General features: G+C 65.2%; 1 protein-coding gene across 9 annotated transcripts in view; it reads left to right on the plus strand.

Annotated features, from left to right (window-relative positions):
* Nucleotides 1–25,154, plus strand: part of TP73 (tumor protein p73) — a 59,099-nt gene that overhangs the window by 21,389 nt on the left and 12,556 nt on the right. For 8 of the 9 annotated variants that reach the window (XM_032863226.1, XM_032863224.1, XM_032863227.1 and 5 more), the window contains exon 4: nt 18,563–18,805. The exons of the other annotated variant lie outside the window; for it this stretch is intronic. In XM_032863226.1, the coding sequence (XP_032719117.1) occupies nt 18,563–18,805 (243 nt within the window). The remainder of the gene's footprint in view (nt 1–18,562; nt 18,806–25,154) is intronic. 9 annotated transcript variants of the gene reach the window in all.

Consider the following 25,154-nt stretch of genomic DNA (forward strand, 5'->3'; position numbering starts at 1 on the left):
TCGGGGTCCCTTGGGGCTTTCTGCAAGGGGGCCGCGTGGCTGGGGGGCTGGGCTCTCCCTCCAACTGTCCGCCGGCCACGCAGTCATTCCACACAGTGTCTGTTAAGTGGCCGCTCCCGGTCAGAAGCTGACTGCCAGGCACTCACACCGTCCACTCTGCAGAGGGGCAGGAGCTCTAGGGAGGGCGGACCCGAGTGTGGTCTCCTGAGTGTGGGGAGCCGCGCCCTCCAGCCGCCCCGCTCACCCCTTGAGGGCAGAGGGCCCTGGACACTCCACGGCCCTGGTGTCCAGAGGGGCTTCTGCGCTCTGGTAGGTGGAGGGGGCAGCCCCAGGTGCCCCCTGGGTGGGAGGCGCCCCCCAAGTCCGCCCGGGAGGATGTGGGGTGCCGAGCGTGTCTGGGCTAGGAACGGGGGCTGGCCTCTCAGCGGCCGTGGGGGAGCGAGGGTGTGGGCTCCCACCTCTGCGAACAGCAAGAGGGCCGAGTCTGTCAGGTGGGGACCCGCCTTCTAGTAAAAGTCATGCAGGGACGAACTGTGGGCCACGCTCCCTTCACAAGGCTGGGGATTCCCTGGAGCCACCTGGTCGACCTCCCTCAGATCCCTGCTTGCCCGTCGTGGGCGCCGTGACCCGTCTGGGCCCAGTGACCGAGCAGACAGCCCGCCCGCCCTTCCCCCTCGCCAGGCCCCAGCACAGCCCAGACACACAGGTGGAGGCCGCTGCCGGACTGTCCCACCCAAGGGTCTCCGTGTGCCCAGGGGCCGGGAGCCAGGTGCGGGCAGGGCTATTGGTCCTGCCCAGGAGCCAGAGGACACAGCTCCCTCCCCACCCAGCTGCCTGGTTAGTCAGGGTTAGGATGGGGGAGGCAGGGCAGCCCCACTCCAGGCTGGTGACCTTGGACAAGAAGCCAGGTCCTAAGGCCAGGCCGGGCAGGGGCAAGAAAGCAGGGGTGGAGTCCGGTATCCCCAGGACCGGCCAGCCCTGCGGCCACGACTCAGCCCACGGGCCAGGTGTGAAGGCTGGTGCGTACACCATGGGCCGGCCGTGCCCTGTGTCACGGGGGACCTGGCCCCCCAGGCATGCCATTGGTCCAGCGGCAAGAAGTAGCATCAGCCCTCTGGGCTGGCACGTCCCGCTGTCCGGACCTTGGGTCTCCTCCGCTCGTCGGCCCTGCAGTCAGACCGCGGCCAGAAGAGAGGCCACTGCGGGGCCAGGGGTGACCCTCTCCACCGCTTCCGTGGCCATCGGCAGAGCGGGTGGCAGTCCGCATGTATGGGGCCCAGCAGGGGCTCTCCCAGCCCTGTGGGAAGGACTGGTCGTTGTCCCCAGACCACCCCCTGCCACACCGAGTAGGGCAGTAAAGAGGACGGGGCCCCTGGAGGCCACCTGGCCCCTGAGCAGGCCTTGGAGGGGTCCCAGTACACAGATTCTTGGGGGGAGGGTGAGCTACCTGAGGTCATGGCCACCAGGGTCCCAGCTCCCCGTACGGCTTAGGGGGCATAGAGGGAGGGCTTCGTGGGCATGGGGCACTCTAACCCATCCCATCCCTACCACTTTTTTGCCAGGTGAGGCATGGGGGGTGGTTACTTAACTCCCCGGGCCTCTGTTTCCTTGTCTGTACCTTGAGCTGGTGAGAGCATCTACGTCATCAGCATGGCGAGGACAAGGGTGGTGGCTGGCCCACAGGGAGTGTGTGATAAAGCTAGATGTTGTGCTGGGCAAGGCAGGGGGAGGCAGGGCGAGGCTCTGTGTTGAAGAGGGATCAGGGGCCTGGGAGCAGCTGTGCCCGGGAAGGCCCTGACACCCCAGGGCCTCTGTGGCCACCTGCCCACCGTGGGGTCCCTGTAGGAAGAGCCCTTGCCCTGGGCAGTGGCCGTGGCAGCCGACCCCACGGGGTTCACCGGCCAGCGCCAGCAGCTCTGCAGTCGCTTCCCGTCTCCTGCAAGGGGAGAGAAGCCTGTTGGGTCCCCAGCATCCCCAGGGGCTCAGGAGGAGGGTGGGCTGATGCCGTGAGTAGGGCAGTCTTATGGGGTCTGCACTGGGCCTGGAGGCCCCCCACTGTCCCGGGGCGGGGGCCCAGACAGGATGAAGTCCCCCACTGTGGGTCCTCCGGGTGTCCAGAGCAGGAATCCTGACCCCCCGGACTCTGCTGCAGCCGGGTGTGGGCTAAGGGCCTGTGTGTCCCCTCTGAGCTGGGGACAAAACGACAAAATGAGGGCCAGGCTCTCGGGGGGAGGGGGTCCCCTCCCAGCTCTGATGAGGCATGAAAGGGAGATGGCGGGTGCCCCACTGAGCCTGGCTGCCTCCCTCCACCCCCTCCAGCCCCCACAGAGTCTGTGGGGCTCCCTGCCCCCACACACCCTCCCCGAGCCTCTTCCCGCCTCTCCCAGCGCCTTTCTGTGGTGACAGCTGGTGTGGGCAGGTGGGCCATGGTGGGGGGGGGCGGGCTGTGGCCGCAGGGGCGGCAGGCGCAGCTGATCCGGGCGGGGGCCCACCACCACCTGCCCAGGGCTCAGTTGCCCACAGAGAGCCGCACAGCCAGGCAGATGCCTGGGCTCGAGACCCCCGTGGTCACCCAGGGCAGACCTTTCTGGCCTGGGGAGGGGTCACTTCTGCCCAAGGGCAGGAGAAGGGAGGGCACAGCCCAGTGTGGATCCCAGAAGTAGGTTCTCTGGAAACGGCTGGTCCTCAGAAGGGGACAGGTGTGTAGTGGGGTGGGAAGGACGCCCTCTCCTCAGGGAGGCTCTGCAGCCCCAAGGAAGGTGTTGGGGTAGAACTCAAGGCCAGGGAGGGGGCTCAGCTCCGACAGTCAGCCCCAGGACCCCCAGCCTGCCTGCCTTCCCAGTGAGCCCCAAGCTCACATCCTTCTACAGGCCATGGTGGGAGTTCCTCTAGGGGGCACGGAGCCAAGCCCCAGCCAGCACCAGGTCCTGGGGTGACCTCCCCTGTTGGGGGGTGCAGAGCCTGTGGGTGGTCAGGATGGCGTGTGAGGAGTTTGGCTTGGAGCAGACACATCCCTGGGGCCCTTCTGTTGAGTCCTGTGCCCTTAGGAGGAGGAAGACATACCCCACCCCATCTCCCGCTGTCTTGAGTCCTGCGGGAGGGGCTGGTGTGCGATCTCTAGTGAGTTAGAATCAGGAGAGCTGGTGGGGCCACCTGGGAGGCCACCTGGAGGGAGCAGCTGACGACCGACTGAGGAGGGGGCCAGTTCTCTGGACAGAGTCCCTGGCTCCCGGTCCCCATCCCCTGGACAGCCAGGGACTTAGGACAAATGCACAGGAAGCAGATGCTGCTCAGGCAGACACTGGGGCTCCGGCCCACGTGGACACCTGCACTCAGTCCATCCGGGGCTGCAGCCTGGCCCAGGCTCGCTGTGGGGGTGCCCGAGCCTCCTCTGTGGTGCCCCGCAGTGTGGGTGGGCCATGGCCCCTCTGTCCTCTGTGTTCCATGCTCCCACCAGGGCTTAAGGGAAGACGCCTTTCTGACCTGGTGTCCTCTGGGCGGCCAGCATCCCTGGGCCCGGCTTGGGTCCCCGGGCCCTCCCCGTGGCCTGAGCCACTCCAGAGCCCTGGCTTCCTCTGCCCAAGGTCTCACCACCCACTTGGTGGCTTCACACAGCACCCATGGCCTCCCAGTCTCCATGGGTCAGGAATCCAGCCTGTTTCCCTTCGGTCCCTGCTCAGGGTCTCCCAGGCTGCTGAGTGTCATCTGGCCCAGGGCCTCTTCCAGACTCTGCTTATTGGCAAAATTCAGTTCCTTGCAGTTGTCAAGCCCAGGTTGCAACTTCCTTGCTGGCTGTTGGCTGAGGGCCGCCGTTCTCAGCTCCTAGAGATTGCCGTCTGCTGCCCTGGGGTGCCTCTGCCACCTGGCTGTGTGCTCCCTGAGGCCAGCCGGAATTTGTTGGCCCACAGGGAGTGTGTGATAAAGCTAGGAAGTTGTTGCCCTGACCCCTTTGAAGAGCTTACCTGATTAGGCCTGGCCCACCTGTATAGTCTCCCTGCTGATCGACTCGGAATTGACTGGTTTGTAACCTCATCCCAGCGGCTGTCACCGCATTCACAGCGCCGCCCGGGGAGGGGGTGCAGGACACCGGCCGGAGTGTGGATCTCGGGGCCACCTTGGGGTGCAGTCCCCACACAGGGTTCCTGTGTGAACGCCAGGCTCCTGGGGTCTCTCCCCTCAGGCTCTTCTCTCCTTTGCTCCCTGCTTTCAGCCGATTGGGAAGACAGCTGCGCTTCCCCAGCCCCAGGGGCAGACGTTGCCCTGACCGGAGGGGACACCCCTCGTGAGAGACTGGAGAGGGGCCCAACTTCACACAGTGCCCTGTGGGAGCGGGGGTCGAGCCCTGCTGCTCTCCGGCTCCGCGTGCCGTCCCCCACCTGCCCAGCCCACGAGGCACCTGCGCTTCAGCCTCCTCCAAAAGCGTGAGGACACTGAGGGGCAGGACCGGGGCGGGAGTGGCGATGGGGCTCCCCACCCCAGGCCTTCCCGTCTTCAAGCATTCGGGTGAAGGAGGCTCTCCGCCGCTGCCTCCAGCCAGAACTTCCAGCTGGACCTCTCTGCAGACCCCCTCCTCGTGGTCTCCTGATGCGTGGGGGCCCCCGGCGCGCTGGGAGCTGACAGCCACGGGGTCCCGGGAGTGGGCTGTGTCTCTGCCTCCGGCTCTCCCTCTCTGGGGGTCTGGGCTGGTCAGCGAATGCCTTGCCGGGCCTCGGCCGGAGCCCCCTGTGCCCCAAGCCCGGGGCTCCCAGGCCCCCAGGAGCCAGGAGGTGGCTGGGGAGCTGGTGAGAATGGGCCGGCCGTCCAGCGCCTCGTGGGTCTGTAAGCTCTTGTTGGTGCCTTGAACTTGAGCGTGGCACGTCCAGGGCCACATACGTGATTTATCTGTGTGTAGCTGACGCCCTGCCTGCTTCCAGCGAGGATTCTGGCCCCTAGGAAGGGCGTCATGTTGACCACGGCCACCTCCCCACCAGGTGGGCTGCGGGGATGCAGGCCTAGGCCTGGAGGTGGCGAGGGTCTCGGGGTCAGCACACTGTGGCGGGCAGGGCCCAGCCGTCCCCCTTCTGGGCCGCATCGCTGTTTGTAGGGGCTCAGCCCCCGCGTCCCCAGCTTAGCACATGGCTTTGGGCCACGCCTCAGCAGCTCTTGCCGGGAGCAAGGCTCCCAGCGGGCAGACCAGGGACGCAGTCTCCAGGGTGCTTCTCTTCTCCGTCCGGCTTCGGGGTGTCCCCGGGGAACCACCGTGCTCCCTGCGCAGGAGGGAGATGTGCTCCTCCCAGGGCTCTGGGACCACAGCACCATGTCTTCCCTCGGGGGTGGCCCGGCCTCACCTACGGAGGTCTCAGGGGCCCCGGGCCGGGCCCCTGGCGCTCAGAGGCGGAGGCCCACGGTCCCCCAAGCCTCCCAAGGGCGGCGTCTCTGGGGGCAGCCGGTCGTGGCTGGACGGTGTACAGGCGCTGGCCCCGAGCGCCGGCCCTCCCCGCGCGGCCCCGTGGTGCGGTCCGACACATCGGTGGGCAAGCTGGGGCCTGCCTGGACCGTGATGAATAGGCAGGAGGGACGGAGGGGCGGGCGCCGGTTTTGTTGTTAGATGCGGCCGACAGAGCTGCGGGAGAAGGGAATGCCAGCGAGCAGCCCGCGTGTCCCGGAGCATCCCGAGCTCCCGCCCCGCTAGCCGCGGCGCCTCCCCACCTGGCTGCAGCCCGCCCCGCCGTGGGCACCCCCGTCCCGGTCCCCGGCCACGCAGACCCATGCCTCGCCCCGTGGCACGCCAGCCCCCCGGCGTGTGCAGGCCCCCGCGCACCCACCATGCTGTACGTCAGTGACCCCATGCGGCACTTCACCACGGTAGGGGCGGACCTGCGCCATCCTCCTTGGGGGACCCAGCCGGGAGGCGGGCGGGGGGGGCTGTTCTCTCAGCTGTCTCCTGGTCGGGTGCCTGTGGCCGGTTGGGGGCCACCATCCAGGGTAAGCCGGGGCAGGCAGGATGGTTTGGGCAGGATGCACAGTTGGGGGGCTGGTCCTGGGCACAGGGGGCATCGGTGGGGTTTGGGACGGGTGCCCACTGGCTGGGAGAGGAGGGCGGGTGGTTGTCGGCCAGTGCTGGGTGGCTGCCCTGAGATGTGGGGGTTTCTGAGGCTCCCCAGCTTCGGGCTGGGGACTTTGTCCCAGGCTCAGGGGCCACCATCTGCCCGGCCCTGTCCCCGGCTGCCAGGAGCTCAGGGGACCCTGGAGGTCGCCCTTGCCCCCGGGGGTTGGGCGGTGAGGCTGCCCTCACCTGCTCCCAGGTCAAAGCATCCTCTCCTGGGAATCTGCTCCTTGGGTCTAGGCTCAAGGTCAAGGACTTGCAGCAAGCCGGCCTCAGGTGTCCTGTCGCCATCTCACAGAAAGAAAGCCTGGCAGAGGGGAAAGAAGGAAGGGACCGCAGGTTTGCTTGGTCTCCACAGCCTGGGCCCTGGGGACCTGGGCTCATCTCCAGACTTGCCGGGTCCCCGGGGCCAGCCAGGCACCAGGCAGCTAATTGAGCAGGTGGAGGCTGGAGCCGCTCTTCCTGCGAGGGAGGCGGGCAGAGCCGGGGCCCTGGCATCTGTGCCCTGTGGGAGACCCAGCAGCGGGCAGAGGGAGAGGATGGACAGCTGGACAGAGTGCAGGCGCTCCCAAGCTGCACGGGCAAAGAACAGGAGCCCGGGCCACAAGGACCTGGGTTTGCGGCCACCTCTAGAGACCCGCGCACTCTCAGCGGCATGTGTGAGCACACGCGTGTGCTTACGTGCGAGAGCATGTGAGTGTTCACATGAGTGAGAACACGTGTGCACGTGTGTTGTGCTCACTGCATGCTGGGACAGGCATGTATGTGTTTGTGCCTGTGGGCGTGTGTCCCCAGCAAGGCCATGGGATGAGTGACAGGTGTGTATGTGTGTGTCCCAAGAGGGGTGCACTCAGTCAACGTGAGCTTTTTGTCTGAAACTAGTGTGGGCAACTGCTGGGCTGGGGAGGGGACATCTTTCCTCTCCGTTCCCCCTTCTGTCACTCACTTTGTCACTGACCATTTCCCCACCACATGTGTCACTGGGCTCCACGGCACGCAAGCAGACTCGGACCCCCAGACTCTCCGTGCAGGCGGGGTGGGAACCCGGAGGGGCCGTGTCCCTGTCACTGATGTTCTCACGCACACAACCCGAGTTAGAACCGGGAGACCCTGGGCTCTGGAGGCCAGCGAGCCAGCAAGGGGCCTGGGCATACAGGGATTCTGGCAAAACCCTTTCTCCTGAATGAGGCAGGGCTGAGCACAGCTGCTGTGTGGTCTCCTTCCCAGGGGGCGGGGGGTACAGGGCTCTCTGTGGCACCATGGAGGGAGCAGTGGGCAGCGGAAGGCCACCATCGTCCACTCTGCGGCTGGGGCCCCTGCCCCGGGGACCAGCAGGGTTGGTTCTGTGTTGACCACGGACATCTCGGTCGGCGAGCATCCTCTGAGCAGCGGCTCTGGGGTGTCTGGGCCCCAGGCAGGTGGACGCCGAAGCCTCTGTCCCCGGGGGAGGTGGGCCGGGCTGGGCACAGTGACTTGTAGAAGGGTCTGCTTCCTGTTTCTATCCCAGAGGGAGACAGAAGCTTCCCGCTGCATGTAAACATCCTAAAAGAGGGAGGGGGTTTGCCCCAAACCAGCCAAAACCCCAACATGAACAAATAAGGCTGTTCGGAGGAGCTGGTGGGGTCACCTCCCTACTGCCCCACCCTTTAGGGGAGGGGCGCCCAGCCCAGTTTCCCATGTGGCCCCGTTCCTCGTCCATGACCGCCGTGCCATCCAGGGCACCTGCTTGGCCAGCGCTGGGCTGTGGTCCGCTGGGGGCGCTGGGACACCCCCTCTCCCTGCCGTCTTCGCTGTACTCAGGGTCTGCTTCTCCGTCGAAGGCTGATCACCTCCTGCCTTGATGGCTCCCACGTTCCAGGGTGCTTGGCTGGCACTGGGGGCGGGGACTCCGTGTGCGGCAGCTTCTCCCCCTGCACCCGCCGGCTGCCGCCACTCAGGGGCCCTTCTCGCCCGCGGCTGGCTGCACACGATCCGGAGGGGGCACCTGGGACGGACCTTCCCCGCTTGGACGTCTCGAGATTTCCCATTCGCTGCTCTTCAGGGGCTGTTCCATTCACACGTCGGTCCCTGTTCGCCCCCAGGCTCTTTCCGTGCCTGTGCGCTGACTGGGGCCCAGGGCTGTCCGGGTGCAGACGCGGCTGGAGCCGGGAGGTCGGCATCGGAACCGGCCCCCGCCCAGCGTCCGCCAGTCTGGTGGGTCCCAGCAGGCGTGTGCTGTGACAACGCCGGGTTTCGCGGTCCGGGAGCCGCATGGGAGGCCCCAGCACTTAGCACCCCCTGTGCCGTGGGGTCCGGTCACTCTCCGTCCCTGCAGACGCGCGGTTCTGGGCAGGAAGGGCCCTGGTGGGAAGCGCCAACCGTGCATCAAGAAATAGGTACTAAGCGCCTCGGGTATCCAAGGTACTAGCAGGGGGAGGGAGGAGATGGTGTGGGGGGGCGGTTGAGAGGAGCCCCTGCTGCAGTGCTCAGGGCGGCCACTGGAGGGCAGGGCCGAGGCCGCTGCATGGGGCCCCGCAGCCCGGGCACCTGGGGCCAGGCGGGAGCGGGGAGGAGCGAGCACCCAGGTTCCAGATGGGTCTGCTGGAGGCTGGGCAGGTGGGGAGGGCAAAGGCGACCAAGGCTGGACCCAGGAGGCTGGTGAAGGGAGTTGCCACCTGTGGATTTGGTTGGGAAACCGTGGGAGGGGGATTTGGGGTGAGAGGGAGCTCGGCTGTGTGTGGCCGGCTGAGCGGCTGGGAGGAGGGGGAGTGTGACGAGCCTGGCATGGCAGAGGGCGGCTGAACACTGGGGCAGGTGTCAGGTGCAGATGACAGGGGAGGGGGAGTCCTGGCCTGGGTGGGGGCTGAACGGAGGACGAGTAACCAGATGGGAGACAGAGTCCTCCCAGGAGACAAGAGGGGCTGCCTGGAGCCAGGAGAGGGTGCCGCGGGGAACAGAAAGGTGTCGCAGGCGGGCAGCACGGACAGGCCTCTGGGGACCAGGCGGGAGGGGCTCCTGTCGCAGGATGGAGCCAAACCAGAGTGGCTGGGGGTCTGGGTTGCAGAATGGGCTGGCGGCCCCAGGCACCCTCTCCCTGACCTGAGCTCCCGCCTGCCCCGTGGGGATGTGTCTGGTCTCAGCGAGTGGAAAATTCACTCTTCCTTGCCTTGGCCAAAACCTGGAGCTATTCTTGACCCTCCTTGCTGCACCATCCAGCCTCCCATTCATGAGAAGCCCGTCGGTGTGTCCTGGGATCGTGCAGCCCCCTGCTCCGCTCCGCGGCCGACGTCACGGCCTTTGGCTTGGGATCCCAAGCCGAGCCGTCCCCCTCAGCCCTTCCTCGGGCAGCGGGCGCTGCTCTCTGGTCTCCGGTCTGGAGGTTTCCCTGTGCCCGGCCCATCTCCCCCGGCGCCCTGCCCGGCTGCGTTTGCGTTCAGCCCAGTGTGAAGCCCTGAGCCCCTACACACGCGCTGGTTTTCCGGCCACTGCAGGAGGCTGTGGGCCACGTGTGCGAGGTGCCGGCGGCTCCCAGCGCCCCGGAGGCCCCTGGGATATGTGTGGGGAAGGGACGGGCTACCCTCACCTATCGCCAGGAAGCTGTCGGGTAGCAGAACGGGTGGGAGGGGCTTGGGTCAGCCCTTCTGTCCACCCCAGAGCCTTGACCTGGGGAAGCAGTGAGCCAGCCACAGCCGAGAGCCTCACTGAGGTGGTGCGTGGCTGTTTCTCCATCCTGGGTCCCGGCCATTGAAGGGGGCACACTCGTGACTCTCCCTCCCCATCCTTGTCACCTTCATGGCACTTGTCACCAAGGAGAGCAGCAGGCCCCTTGGTGAGGTCTGGTGTGGGCGGGGCCTGATCAGCACCTGCAGGATGGACAGACAGACAGACCAGGGAGAGGTGGGCGAAGGATGTCAGGGCAGACGCCTGGGTAAGGTCAGGCTCTGGGGCGCCAGGCAGGGGGACAGGAAGGCCGACTGTCCCCAGCGGTGCTCAGGCCCAAGGGGTACCCCATGAGCTGTGCCTCAGCTTTGCTGCAGACCCTGGACATCCTGGATGGGGCTGTGCCCTGGGAGTTAAAATAAAGCCTGTATGTCAGTGGGCCGCCTGCCTGTGTCACAGGCAGCCCCATGGAGGCCGGCAGGGCGCAGCCCAAGCCCCCCGGGGGCCCTGTAAGGCCCCCGCTGCAGGCCGCTGCCCCCATGTCTCAGCGGGGCTGAGTGCAGGGGGAGGCGGGCAGGGATGACCTGCGGACACGCGCCTCAGCAGCTGCGGGAGCGGGCCTCTGGGGGCACGGTTCTCCAGCGCGAGGTGTGGAAAGTTCCACATGGCCCTGGCGGAGGATGGGGCAAGGCCTCGCCTCTGCCCCGGGTGAGGAGACAGCGTTCATGCATATTTTCAGGAGAGGGCGCCTCCCCCGGCACGAGTTCTGTCTTGTTGGCATTTCCACCCGTTTAATCACAGACTCCAGGAGATGCTGTGGGAAGCACCGCGGGACGGACGTCCTGCTCCAAGTGGGCCGCTTGTCTCCCCCTAAAGCCTGGACGGCGTGCCAGTCACTCACCTCTGGGTGGGGGCGCACCCGAGCCCAGACAGGCCTGCCGGAGAAGAGCAGGGGGTTTGGAGTTTCACACTCTGCAGAAGTCTTAGCACTCTCTGGGGAGCCGGAGCAGACACCAGGCAGAGCTTTCTGAGATCAAAGGGGTGTGGCTCCAGGTTGGGCCCAGAGCGCCTCCCCCAGTGCGGGAGAGGGTGCCCCGAACTCACTCAGCTTCAGCCCCAGCCCCTGGCCGGGAGGGGCAGCAGAGCCGGGCAGCTGCCCAGGGAGGTGGGCTCTGTGTAGGGCCTGGAGGCTGGAGGGCAGAAGCTGGCAGAGGGGACGAGGAAGGGGCCGGGGAGGCTGGGAACCCCACCGTGGGTTAGGGTTAGGGCTGGAATCCAGGGCAGCTCTCTGCCGGGGATGCAGGGTGGGACCCTGTCCTGGGTCTGCAGCGAATGTGGGTGCGCGGGAGCTGACCTTGGGGGGCCACGAAGACTGTTCCTCCAGGCTGTTCCCTTGGGGCTGTGAAGGGAGAGGGGTTTGCGAGGCCCTAGGGCTGCACAGGCGGCCTGTGGTGCCACAGGCTTGGGGAGCAGTGGACGCAGCCAGGGGGCCTGGCATGGCACCAGTTCCCAGCAAGGTCTGGTGGGGAGGGTAGGAGGGAGGAGACAGGAGCCCATGATGCCTCCGGCCAGCTGTGTCGCCACCTTCCCCGTCTGGAAAGGTCATGGGGAAATTTGCTCAGAGTGGCATTTGGGCCTCTTGGGGAAGGGCTTTGGAAACGTCCTCACTCCCCATTGTCATGAGCCTCAGGGGATGGATGGAGGACTCTGACAGTCGGCACTGGCCGGCCGGGGGTTCCCCTGTATGATCCCTGTGAGCCCGGCCAAGGTCCCAAAGGAGAAGAGCCTGGGCAGGGCTGCAGGCCGCCCACCCCTGCGGGCTCTCTGCACGGGGAGGGCCATGGGCTTCAGCGTCCAGGAGGAGCTTCCCGGGGCGTTGAGCTCAGCCGGGCAGCCGGGGCAGCCCTTTGCCGCAGGTCCTTAAACCAGTGGACCCGACCCCCACCGGCTTGAACTGCTCGAGTCCACCCGTGCGTGGACTCCGGGTCCAGCCCGGCGATGGGCTTCCTCTTCCTGAGCCTCTCGGAATGAGATTTCTCTCCTCCAGCTTCCTTCCTCGTGAGAACGCCGTGTCTGTGGTGCGCACGGCGCTGCGTCCGTGCTCCCTGACTTGACTTGATCCCTGAGGCTTCCGGGCGATGGGCTGGCAGTAGCTCGGGTTGAGGGTCACAAACGGCGCTTCTGACCACGCGGCGTGTCCGCGCCCCGACCTGGTGCTGGCCAGGCTTCAGCTTTTAGAGGCTCAGAGCTGGCTGGAAAGTGGACACCCCACGGGCCATGAACCCCCGAGGGCGTGCATCCTGATGTCTTTTACTCTACCAGGGAAGTGGGGAGAAAGCCCCAGAACACAGAATACAAGCAGGAGGAGATCCTGGAAGCCTCTAGAAGGAGGTGAGCCTTGGAAGGCTCTACAGGTGGGAGGAGACAATGTCCCGGGAGGGAACAAGCAGGAGCAAAAGCCCTGTGGTACAGACAGCAGTATGCAAAGGAGGCTGGGAATGGGGAGCCCCCTGGGCGACCCCATGTCACCACCCAAAGGTGCAGGAGCTCTGTCTTTGGAATCTGCGTGTCCTTGAGGCAGGGACAAAGGGATGCTTCCTGAACTGGGGTTTGAACCCAGTGTCTCCGGCTGCCCCTGTGCGGCCCCATGCAGGGAGGAGGCTAAATAACCTCTCTCTCCCTCCAGCCCCCTCCATTAGTGAGTGAGTCAGCCTGGAATGGAGCCTTTGGGGACATACTAAGTCGTAAATTTTAGCGACAAGGTTTTCTGTCCCCTCCGGAGAGAGCACGTGTGACACCTGAGAACACAACTATTGTGGCCGATGCATGGTCACAGCCCGCCTGTGCTCTGGCTTTCCCCAACTCAGTCGCCTGGAGTCCGCCAAAGGGGCCACAGACGCTGGGAAGTGAGCAGCACAAGGAAGCAAGCCGGGCACAGGCTTTCAGAAACGATTTCTTTTCCGTCCGCGTCCCGAAACCTCATTTGAGCTGGTTTATCAGTTTTATATAAACAAACACGTAACACAGGAATCTTATGCAGATGCATAAGCCCTGCTCACAGGAAGGGACGGCTGCCCCGTGCAGCCGGGGGAGCCCTGTTTTTTGAGAAGTCCGGCTGCTGAGCTTGGGGAGGAGAGAAAGAAGGCGCGGGTGCGGGGAGATGGCCTGGCCCCGGGGCAGGCAGGCTGGCTGCGCGCTCTGTGGCCGGTTCTGCCAGGTGCTCCTGCAGGACCCGCATTCAGCCCCAGAGACGCCCAGAACGGGAGTGGGGGCCGTGGCCCACGTGTGCCTTGGGGTCCGTCCGTGAGTTCCCGGCTCTGTTTCATCCAGCGCAGAGTTTCTGAGCATGACCTCGGGGCCAAGCATGACAAGATGGCGGGACGTGGCCTCTCTGGGACACAGGGGTTTCCCGCTCGCCCCTTATCTGTGCCTTGGGCTCAGCCCTGGCCTCTGAGCGAGTGGATGAGGGCCTGGGGCTGGCCGGGTCTGCCTCATCTGCAGCCCTTTCCTTGTTGGGCGTTTGTGCGGACGAGGAGAGAGGAGTGCATCATGCATGGAGGGCTTCCTGGATCTGGGGAGTGTCCTGGGCAGGGGTCTTTCCTCCTGAAGGAAAGTCGCAGGTTATAGCCTTTCTGGACTCTCCTGATCCCCATAACCGACCTATGGCTTCACCCCTACTTTACAGATGGGAGGTGGAGTACCACGCTGGGTCACACAGGTGGGACTGGGACCTCAGCCCCTACGTCTCCTGACCTCGGAGCCCTGCTCTGCCCTGCTGGACCTGGGAAGTCCCTTCTGTCTCTCTGCTTTTGCCCCAGGACGTGGTCCTTGTGGGCGGCACTCATCCCGGACCTGGGCACACAGATAGGCCTGTAGGCGGGCAGTGGGTTGGCCAGGAGAGCCCATGTTCTGGGATAGCCAACCCAGTCACCATCTCTTAATCAGCTGTAGGGAACCCCAACACTGGCTTGGCCAGCAAAGGGCGCTGGGAGCTTGGGCTAGGATGTCTGACAGGTGGGGCTGTGGGGCTGGGCTGAGCTGAGTTCCCGGGGCAGGAGGACCAGTGGGCAGGCCAGACCCTCTGCTGCCTATGGGGGTGGGGGTGCACGGGAGGTGAGGCCTCTGACCCCCAACCAGGCCCCTGTTCTTTGCCACCCCCTGGGTGTGGGATGGATCAAAGCAGCAGGGTCTGGGGATGGGGTTGAAGGCTGAGACGGGCCAGAGTGTCCCCACGTGGGAGTGCCAACAGCTCTCTCCTGTGACTGTCTCCAGCTCGGGGGGAGCTAGTCTCTGCTATGGCTGCTGGGGAGACCCCCAGCAGATCCGCAGGGGAGAAGAGGACCCCCAGCTGCAGATGCGGCGGCAGGGCCGGGTGGGCTGGAAGCCGGGACAGCTGCACCCCAGGGGCTTCCCCTCGTCCTCCCCCTGCTGGTCCTCGGGGAAGCATTCTCCTTGCCTGGGACTCTGAGGCCCCGGCAGTCCAGCTTCTCTTCCAGAGGAGAGCAGGTGCTCAGACACAGCCCAGGTCATCCACGGAGCGGGGTGCGGGGGGGGGCGGTCTCCACTCACCCTCATCCATCCAGTGGCCCCTTCCCTTGGCGGACTGAGGTCTAAGCCCCTTGCCCCATCCCTGTGTGGGTCTTGAGCCCTGTGTGTGAACACCCATGAGCGCGTGGCCCCCCAGACCTGTGCATGCCCTTGCCTGAGCAGAAATGGGCCCACCGGGGATCCTGGTCTGAGAGGAGCTGACCATGGGAGCCCAGCTAGGTCCCTGCAGAGCTGAGCACCCTGCATGTGTCCCGAGGGCAGGTTGACCTTCTCTGCCCTGCACAGTGTCCCCGCAAGTCGGCAGAGAGCCGCAGAAAGCATGTTTGTGGAGCAAACGGACAGAGAGCCTTGGGGAGCCTATCTCCCCTTGGTGGAGGGAGCTCCCAGGTCGTCCCCACGGACCCTCCAGCAAGCACATGGGGATCTGGGAGGAGAGGCTCCCTCCTGCCCCAGCCAGGCCACCCCCCACCCCCAGAGCCCGACCCTGCCTGCCCGCCTCAGAGGCAGGCCCGGCTCATCCTCTCGGCTCATCGTCTGCCCCGACCCAGAGGGGAGGCCACCACGGCATCTGCACCCCCGCCTGCTTGCTCGCAGCCCTCCTTGGGTCGGGCCCAGGAGCTCTACACGCACATGTAGGCACATGTGGGCCGCCTGGGGCCGGGCATGTCCTAATTAGCCCACTCTCTTGGGAGCTCTGATTGAAAGCAAAACAAACCAAAAAAGTCCTCGTTTTGCCCAGGTTCCTCCTCCTGCCAAGCGGGTCTCACCCCAGCTTCCAGGGGCCTCTGGTCTGGACGAGCTGCTCCCCAGCTTCCGTGAGGCTGTGTCGGGCAGGTTCAGGAGAGTGAGGGGCTGGTCCCCCACGGCCCTCCCCATCTCCATTAGGAAGGAATGCAAAGGGAGGGAAGGAAGGGAGTCACACACAGGCTCACACATCCACATCCGACCAGCGGGGTCACCCACACAGTCGGCCCCACACAGCACCTGGGGGTGCAGTCAGAGGTGTTCCTGGGGGGACAGGACCCCAAGAAGGACTCGAAGGGACAGCTATCACCTGCCCAGTGACCCAACAAGGTGCCGCCGTCCCCTACTCCCCTGGGAGGGGGTAGTTCCCCAGACACCGGGTCAGCGAAGTGCTGTGGGTCAGAGGGCTGTGTGCTCCCGGCTGCCTGGGACAGGCTCTCTCTGTTGGCAAAGGGAGGGAGGGAGGGAGCCTGCAGCCCGACCCGGGTGTTGTGTGCGGAGCTCTTCCCTCGCATCTCTGGGGGACCTGCCTGCTGGAAGCCTCCGGCTCCCTCCTGCCTCGTGGCTGCTGCGCCCGCCCAGATGCTATCAGCCGGCTCTTTTGGTTCAGTGACTAATTCCCTGGCACCCACCTCAGATTGGGAAAGAATGTGGACAAGTTAAAATCTGAACAATGTTGCCATCATGGGCCTGCCTCTCATTTCTCCTAAACAGGGGTCCTTTGCCCTGCTGGCCTGGGCTGTCCTCCTGTTGGGGATGGAGCGAGGACAACAGTCCTGAGCCGTGGGCTGTCCTCACTGAGCCCTTGGGTGGCCACAGGGAAGCTGCTCACTGCTCACTCCGTGGGGCCTTGGCTTGTCCTGGAAGAGAGAGGTCATGGGGACTCTGGAGTGGGGAGCAGGCTGACACCCCGTCTTCCCCAGCCCAGGACCCATGGGGCTCTCAGCTTGGTTGAGCAGGAGGGCCGGTTCGTGCCCCATCCTTCTTACCCTCCCCTCCCTCCCTCCTTCCTTCCTTTCTTCCTTCCTTTCCCCTTCCTCTTCCGTGCAGTGCCCCTCACCGGGGAGGAGCTTGGAACCCAGGAAGGTGAGGCAGGGCGGGGGGATGAGGCTGGAGCTCCTGGGGCAGATGCTCAGGGTCCAGCGCCCTCCAGCAGAAGGCCCTTGGGGTGATTTTGCACTTTCCAGCAGCCACGTAGAAAACCAGTAAAAGGAAATCCATGGAAACAATGTAATAATGTGCGCCATGTATTGGGATGATGCGCGTTTCGGTGCGTGCTCAGTGTGAAGCCGAGCGTGGATCCTTCCTTTTTACGTTTCCTCGTGGCACCGAGTGTCCAAAGTCCGGGTGCTGCGCGCGCCCCTGGCTCGCCACGGCCATGCTCCACGTGCCCGTGTGGCCAGTGCCTGCGTACTGGACAGTCCCACGCGTGAGGACATGTGGTGGTCGTTGTGAGGCCCGCAGTCCTGTAGGGAGACAGAAACCAGAGGCTGGGAGGGGACAGGGAAGCGATGTGCCCTTGGGATGGGGGGGCGCAGGGTAGGGGGTGTCCCCCAGTGGGGCCCCACATGGAATGGGAGGCTGGTTCCTCTGCTGCCTGTCTTGTTTAAAATCGCTTTATCCTTTATCGAGCCACAAGCCACGTTCTGCATAACACACAACTCGCCTATTCAAAGCCTGCATTTCCTCGGTTTAGAAAAGGTCCCCAGCTCTGGGCTCCCATCCGCACAGTGACTCCTAGAGCACCTTCCTCATGCCCCAAGGAAGCGGGGCTCCCCGTCACTGTGGCCCCCAGCCCCTCCCAGCCCCTGAGCCCACTGCCCAGCCTCTCTGCAGGGACCCCACAGCAGGTCTCCCAGCAAGTGCACTTCTGGCAAGGCTGTGGTCCCCCTGGCTGTTTCGTCACTCCTTAATTGGGGCAGTTGTCGGTACCATTCTGACCCGCGGACCTGCCTCTCTCCACTTGCCGGTCATTGGGGGGTGCTCCCCAGGGGACAGGAGAAGGCGCAGGAAGCTAGGAAGGTGGTGGGGGCCAGAGCGGGAAGGGGTTCTTAGGGTGCCCTGCAAGGGTCTCCTGTCCAGCTGGTGGTGGACAAGGCCCCACATGGATCAACCCCTCCCCCGCGCCAAGGGGCCCTCCGGATGGCAGCTTCAGCCAGGCCTGGGCAGGGGCTGCAGCATCCAAGGAAAGCACCGGCCTGCGCTCCAGCGGACCCCAAACCAGGGCTTCAATAACAATGTCACCTGTTACCTGTCACCTCCCTCCCCCTCCAGCATCCCTTGTACTGAGCATTCTGTAGAAGCTCTAAAGATCCTTGTCACTAACAGACCAGACAGGCGGATGTGTGCCTTTCCTGGGGGTGCCAAGCGGGAGGAACCCCAGCTCCCGATGGAGAAGGAGACCCCCGGGGGTGGGGGCGGAAGCAGCTGAGCAGCCGGTCCCTCCGCACTCCTGTGCTTTGCGGCTTGCAGGAAGCAGGCCGGTGGAGGGGGGCTGCAGGGCGAGCTTCCCCTGGGCCCCGAGTCTCCCTACTTCCTGCACTGGCTGCTAGTCTGCCTCTGCCCCCCCAAGGGGGGCCTCGGACCCTCTGCCCCTGTTTGGCCGTCCCCTGCAATGCCCTCTCAGGGTGGCTGCCTTGAGGGTGGCTGGAGCCACCGCCTCACCCCAGGCAAATCACTCCCCCTCCATGCCTCAGTGTCCTTGTCCTCATCTGTAAAATGGGATAGTAACAGTGTCCACCTCAGGCCCACAGAGAGGATTAAAATAAACCACATGGCCATCATGGCCATCTGGGCACAGAGGGAGGGCAGCTTTCATGTTTGTGCCTAGAAGCCCCTCTGGCCAGTACCAGCAGCCCTGTACCCCGACCCGACCCACCTCCGGTGGACGCCTCCAGGTTGGGAAAGATGTCTTCCCTGCTGGCCCTCCAGGAGGGATCTGATCCATCCTCCCCCTCCTTTGCTGGGGCCTCCTTGAGCTCCAGGCAGGGACTGACCCTGAGAGGGCAGCTGGGGATGCTTCCACACTGTGTTCCTGCGGGTGTGGCCCCGGGGGGAGGGGCTGCGCTCCCAGGGCCGGGTTAGCACAGAGGCTGTGGGTGGCAGAAGGGGACCCTGGGCCCCACACCCTGGGGCCACCCCCTGCCCTGTCTGCCTCCCTGAGCCCAGGGTCTCCCTACTTCATGCTGTGCCGGGGGTGGGGGTCCGGCGACGGGGATACTGCCCCCCAAGCCTGAGCCCACCTCCCGGCAGGAGGTCCAGGGGCAGGGAGCCTCCCCCTCCCCAGCAGCTGCCCTCCAGGTGCGCTCGTGGAACCCAGAAGCCCTGGCGCGGGGAGGCTGATGGAGGGGGAGGGGGTAGGGCGAGGTGAGTATGTCAGTTTATCCCAACACAGGCAGTGACCTGTCGGGTTGGGGGGGGGGGCGGGAAATATTTGGGATGACTGCGCTGCTGGCCCTTTAAGGCTCCTGTAACAGGACACCTCCGGCCGCGCTTCCATTCTCCAGCCTGACTGTGTGTCCCCCTCCCTCCCCCTTCCCACGCTAGTCCCAGTTCAATCTGCTGAGCAGCACCATGGACCAGATGAGCGGCCGCGCGGCCTCGGCCAGCCCCTACACCCCGGAGCACACTGCCAGCGTGCCCACCCACTCGCCCTACGCGCAGCCCAGCTCCACCTTCGACACCATGTCACCCGCACCGGCCATCCCCTCCAACACCGACTACCCCGGCCCCCACCACTTCGACGTCACCTTCCAGCAGTCCAGCACGGCCAAGTCAGCCACCTGGACGGTGAGTGGCGCCCCTGCTCCCAGGGGCATCCGCGGGGTGTGGGGTGGGAAGGGCCGATCGTCCCCCGGGCCGGCCGGCTGGGCAGCAAGGGAGGACCAGCCAGGTGTCCGCACAGGGCTCCCGCCTGGCCCACCACCGCCGGGAGGAGCGTTGGGCAGGAGGCGGGTCTGGGGCTGGGCACTCTGGGCGTGCCCACCCCTCGGACGTGCGGGCAGAGTGGCCAGCCTCCGCGGGGCCCCAGAGGGGCAGACTCAGCTCAGCAGCGAGGTCCATGGGACGGAGACGGACCACTGGCATCCCCACGCTGCGGTGGGGCTCGAGTCCGGTCCGGGCGAGAATGCCGTCCAGGTGAACGGTGAGCGGTGAGCAGCCGCCTCTTCCAGGCAGTGCCGTGGGCAGGGACGTCTCCTGTCTGGTGGCCGGCAGGCTGGGGCTTTGCCTGCCCGGCCTCTGGGCTGTCATCTGCGAGCACCAGTGTGCGACCGGGAAGTCGGGGGGTGGGGTGGGAGTCCACGGGCGCTGTGGACTCGGGCCTTGCCTCGGCCCTGTACCCGCCCTGCACGCGGCAGCATTCTGGCCCCCCGCGGGGATTCCGCCAGCTTGGATGCTGTGCGCCCGGCCCCCTGGGGTGCTCCGAGTTTACCTTGACTCTGGAAAGCGGAGGGGAGGGCAAGCAGCTCGCTGGTGTTAGGCAGGTAGGAAGTGCTCGTCCGGGGGACTGGCTTTCCGGGTTGGGGCTCTAGGTTCCTGACGGAGGTGGGTGCAGCTGGGAGACGGACGACAGGGCTGTGGGGGGCAGGGACTCTGAGACCCCCAGGGACAGACCACAGGCTCGCTGCTGAGACTAGGGCACACGGGGCATTGGCAGGAAAGGCAGCCGCGGGGGCCCTCCAGCTCTCCTGCCCCCACACAGGAGAAGGATGAGGACGCTTGCCAGGACCCTGCCCTGGGGACACCGAGCAGGTCCTGGCCGTGGGGCAGCCTCACCCCTTCCAGGGAACAGCAGCTCCGAGGTCTCCCCCAGCCTCTGGAAATGGCCCCTGGACAGAGAAGGCCCCGCGGGGCTGGTGAGCACAGAGCAGGGGACCCTGAGGCTTGGCCGCATGAAGAACAGGGTCTCACGACCCCCACTGCCCTGCCGGCCAGGTTGTGGTTTTCCCACGCTCCTGGGGGGCTGGAGGGGCGTGGATCCACAGGCAGACCCGTCTGGCTCTGCAGGGGCCAGTCCGGGTCTGGGATCCAAGGCCCGGGGGTCCCTGCGGCTGTCTCTGGTTCTCGCTCTGGCTGGGCCCCCCTCCCTGACCATTGCTGGCTGCGGGGCACCCGGTTCAGGGCCCCACCCCTCGTCCTCGTCCTCGTGCTTCCCTGATGCCGCTGTTGCTCTTCAGAGGGGACGCCGTCCCTGCAGCCGGGGCTAGTGCAGCAGGAGCGGGTATTAGTGTCTCCGTAGCCGCACGCAGGGCCCGGCCGGGTGCCCTCGAGCTGGTCCTCCTGGGTGAGGTTGTTGGGCAACGGCTGTACCCACTGGGGGATTCTCTTATTGCCTGTACGGTTCTGGTCCCCCGACCCCAGATTTGAGGTTTGGCTGTCAGGAGATGTCTTACACACCTCTGGCGACAGGAGGCTCACTTCCTCTCCACGTCCATGCTCATACTGTTTCCTAAGCCCTTTCCCTGGCCTCTCAGGTCCCAGCCCCTCCCACACCAAAACTGGCACCAAGACCTGAGCTGCTGGGCCCCTAGGAATCTTGGCAAGCCTTGGGGGGGGGGGTCCTGGCTCTTTCTCTCTGCTGTTTGAGGATGCTGGTGGGGTCTCTGCAGGGTCTTGGGGGACTTGGAGTGCTGTAGATGGTCTGAGCTGGTCCTCAGGGAGGGACAGGAGCTGCCCCTCTGCTGACTGTGCCCCCACCGCCTGCCTGGGGTCTCTGCCAACCCACCCCAGTTGCTTCCACCTCTCCTGTCAGAGGTTCAGCGTTAGGACTAGAGGGCCCATGGTGGGTCACGGTTGTCTGGCCCCACGTGGCTGCATGGAGTCGGCCCCGGCCAGTCACGCCCGGGGCAGGGTAGGCTCACCTGTGCCCAGCAGCTCTGCCCCCAAGCTCTGACCACCCCTCACCCCATCCCACCCCCGCGTCTGCTCTCTTGCAGCCGTGCTGGGGGAGGGGAGCGTGAGCTGCTGGTGCACAGCCCGCCCCAAGCCCTCATCAGTGCAGGGGTGGAGGTGCGACAGACATTGATAATGAGATTTTTGGCTCCTCGGCTCTCTGGGAGCAGACGCCCCGCAGGCTCCTTTCCCTGCCCGGGGAGGGGGCGGGCAGGCTCACGGTGCCGGATGGGGACCACCGGGCAGCCCGCCTGCTCCCAGCTCTGGGGGTCTGGCTGCGCGGGCGCTGCCCAGACTTGCTTCCTGGCCGCACGTCTGGGCCTTGGCACCCCGCCCCGCGTGGCCCCCGCCATGCTGGCCGGCTGGTAACTGATAGATAATTCGTATTTTTCTCAAGTACAATTCCAAATTGACTGTTGCCTTCACTCCTCTCCTCGCTCGGGAAAAACACCCTCTCCGGTCCTCATGGGGACCACAGCTGTTAATGGGGTCTTTGGCCTCTGCCTGGCCAAGGCCCCCGGCGAGTGCCCCCGGCCCCAGGTGGTCCCTCTGCGACCAGATCTCACACGTGTGCTCCCTGAGCCCCGAGGCGAGCCCTCCGCTCGTAGGCCAGCGTGCTCACACGAAGCTCGCACACGAGGCGCCTTGCACAACTGGGAAGCCATGCACACGCTCCATGCACACGTGAGACTACACCCATGCACACAGACACGTGTGCCCAGGTGCCGGCCCCTTCTGGTCGCCACCCAGGGCTCGACAAAGGCCTCTTCCCCCACAGGAGGCCAGGACGGCCGGGTGGCGCATTGCAGAGCACGGGAAGGGTGTGTGTTCAGCCTCCGAGGTTCTAAACCAGGCAAGGTTCAGGCCTCGGATCTGCTACAGGGCTGTAGCCTGACGGGTCCCTGTAGACAAGCGCGCTGGCTCCTGGGACGGCTGCGGACAGGGCCTCGTGCCTAGGAAGCACCCACACATGGCCGCTCTGGGGTTGTTCTGTCTGGGGCTTGTCCTGTGTCAGGAGCTTTGTGGGGAGACACATGCTAGATGGTCAGGGCTGTGCTCGGGGGCTGGTCCCCCTGGGCAATGATGCTCTTTGGCCCTGTGGGCAGTAAAGACCCCAGCCAGGGATGGCAGTGTTCGTGCCTTTGTCCCTGTCTCCAAACCCAGCACACTCCAGCCTGGCCTCTGGGCCCTGACGGCCACTCCTGTCCCGGGGCCCCCCAGGGGCTGGCAATGACACGGACAGCTGGTCCCAGGAGTCCTGAGGAGCAGCCCGATGATGGGGCATCTGGATGCTAGCCAGCTTGCTCTGCTCCATCTCCTCTGACTCCCAGGTTGGGCCTTGCCAGGGAAGGGGACTGCCCTCGCGTTTTGGGAGGTGTGGGAGGGGACTCCGAGGTCAGCCAAGAGGCTTGTATGGCTGGAGCCCTGGTCCAGCCGGGCAGTGTGAGGCAGGCCAGTGAGGGTGGACCAGGGTGGGAGGAGGGCTCAGTGAGTCCCTGGGGGGGCTCCACGTGCCCCCCCCCCCCGTGAGTGGCCTCCAGCTGTCGCACACATGACCGTGGGTGAACGCCAGCCCATCCGTCCCAGGGGTGAGCCAGTGCACACAGGGTGAACACCACCCTCCTGGCGGGGAAGGGTCCCAGGGAAAGCAGGCAGCGGGGAGGCTCAAAGGCTCTCCCCAGGGTTCTTGGCAGAGTGTGGCTGAGTCAACACTAATGGATTCAGGAGAAAACTTTCCAGCCCCTCAGAGGTTTGCAAGCAGGAAAATAATAGCGGAGGTGTCCCAACACGATCACGGTATCAATTGCGTTATCCTTAAAGTTTATGGAATGCATAAGTGGAATTAATACCTTTTACTGGCACCAGAAGCAATTACACGAATTTAAGGCCAGGCAAGGGCTCTGTCTGTCGTGGAGACGGCTGAGGAGAGAGCAGGGGAGACTGCACGGATTGCACTGTGGGCGGGTCCCGGGGCAGACCTGTGTCCTGCAGGCTGGCCGCGGTTCCTGGCCTGAGCCGGGCATCACCTCTTCTCTCTCCATCTGTGTAGCTGGAGCCCCAGGGCCCGGAGATCACAGAGCTTGGCCTTGGAGGCCCCAGTGGGGCCGGGAAGCCCTGAGTCCCAGGGGCTGAGGGGTGCGCCCAGGACAGCCTGTATCCCTCCCCACCTGGGCTCCTGTAGGAGCCTCGAGGGAGAGCCCCCTGGGGGGGTAGGTGTCCATGTGTTCTGATACAATCAATGTTTTATGAAGAATTCTATTTTCTGGGACTGGTTCCCAAAATGGATATAGCTCCGTAGATTTTAGAATGTCCATCTGACAGTGCTGACTGTGACGGGGGCTGGCCACCCCCCTACCCCCACCCCGGTGTGCAGGAGAGGCCCAGCCTCCCGGCAGTCATGGTAGGGACACCGAGGCCCAGGAAAGGCAGGAGGAGAGGGGGTCCCGAGCTCTGGCTTTCATCAAGCAGCCTGGGGGGAGCATCTGTGCGCCCCTGTGAGTGTAGGGGCGCTCTGAGTGAGCAGTCTTCTAGCTCTGAGGACGTCCCGGGACCCCATTGAGCTGCCGGGGAGACAGGCTGACCCTCAGAGGCCCAGAGCATCCATCTGAGCCCCAGGAGCCTGGGGTTCCTGCTTGCCCATGAGTGAGTGACAGCTGCCACCCCCCAGGGAGGGTCCGGCGCCCGTCCTCCCTGCCTGCTGTGGGTTGACAAATGACCATTCTCCAAGAAGCTGCCTTATGGGACACTCCTGGCTGACCAGCAGAGGAAGGAATGGTGTGCATGCAGGAGAGGCTGGGGCCGCCACCAGTCCCCACCCCTCCCTGTGCATCTCCCAGCCGGGCTCCCCAACCCCTGGGGTCAGTAGCCTCTCTGGAGGAGGAAAGCTTCTTCTGGGCATCGTCTCCTCTGGCCCTGGGGGCCTCTGGGTGAGGGTCTCGGTCAAGCAGCCAGGGGAGATTTTCCGTGGTCAGTTGTGGGGGAAATCTGTGTCAGGATTCTCTCAGATCCCAAACTTGGAAGCCAAGCTCAAGTTCATGGATCCCAGGCCTCAGAATTCCCATGGCCACGGCTCCCCTGGCCTCTAGGTGGAAGCCCCTCGGACAGACCTGGGCTTTGTCCAGGCAGCCCCAGGAGGAGGAGGGGGCAGAAAGCCTAGGGTGTCAGAACTGGAAAGAGGAGCTGCTCCCTTGAGGGGGCGGGGCAGGCCCAGGCTGCATGTGAAAGGCCCCCATACCCCCAGGGGGGCCACAGGGCTGTGACGCTACGGCTCATGTTAGAGCCAGAGAGCCCCCTTGAAAAAGTGGCCAGCACCCTGGGCTTCAGTGAAGTAGACGTTCAGAGGTTGTTGGGGGACCCCGCAGTGGCCATAAGCCCAGGTTCCCCCGGGGATGGCAGATCTGCCTCCTCCACCATTGCCATGGGGCACAGGGCACGGTGCCCTCTCCCCACTCCTCATGGGGGGAATGAAATCAGGCCGTGTGGGCCCGTCTCCTCCTGGCACCCGGAGCCACTGCTCTCTGCAGAGGCCGAGATGTTCAGGGGCCAAAACTCTCCTCGCCCCACGCATATCCTTGCGTATTTACAAGGTTCAATGAAAACTTGTTCCAGCCCAACTGTTGCTTTAAACGCTGGGAAATGACCCCCCCACACACACACACGTCTAGGGTGTCCCGGAGCTCACTAGAGATGCCACGGGCTCCTCTCCTGCTGGCTGAGTGCAGTTTTAGACTGAAGACACTGCCGGCGCGGCTTCCTGGCCAGAGGGCACCTCCTGAGCTGAGGTCTGCAGTGGAGACGCAGCCTGCAGCTTCTGTGGCAGGAGGGTCAGAGGCACTCGGGCCGTGTGTGCGGGACACCCCGCTGGAGCCAACCCACCCCGGCTCTGGTCCCCTCCTGAACACCGGCCCCCACGGTGGTGGCTGGTTGGCTGCAGCTTCCCCCCTCTGACACACCTGCCTCTGGGCTGGCCTCAGCCCCAGGCGATCTGGAAGCTTCAGGACACTGGGGGAAGGAGCTGGCCTGTCATGCCTGCGCTCGCCAGACCAGCTGTGTGTCTCGGGACAGTGTGCCCACGGCAGAGGATCTCGTGACTAGCCTTTGAGCAGAAGACGCTGTGGACAAGGCCAAGCCCGCTCAAAAGGCCACACGTCGGGGGGCGGGAGGGTGACTCTCTCCCCTGGCAATCGAGGGGATTCTCCGGGGCAAGCAGAGCCCCGTGTTTGGCCGGCCTCCCTGCTCTGTCCCC

Source organism: Lontra canadensis, unplaced genomic scaffold (genome assembly GCF_010015895.1).
Source record: "Lontra canadensis isolate GAN:19392208 unplaced genomic scaffold, GSC_riverotter_1.0 scaffold25, whole genome shotgun sequence".
NCBI classification, from domain to species: Eukaryota; Metazoa; Chordata; class Mammalia; order Carnivora; family Mustelidae; genus Lontra; species Lontra canadensis.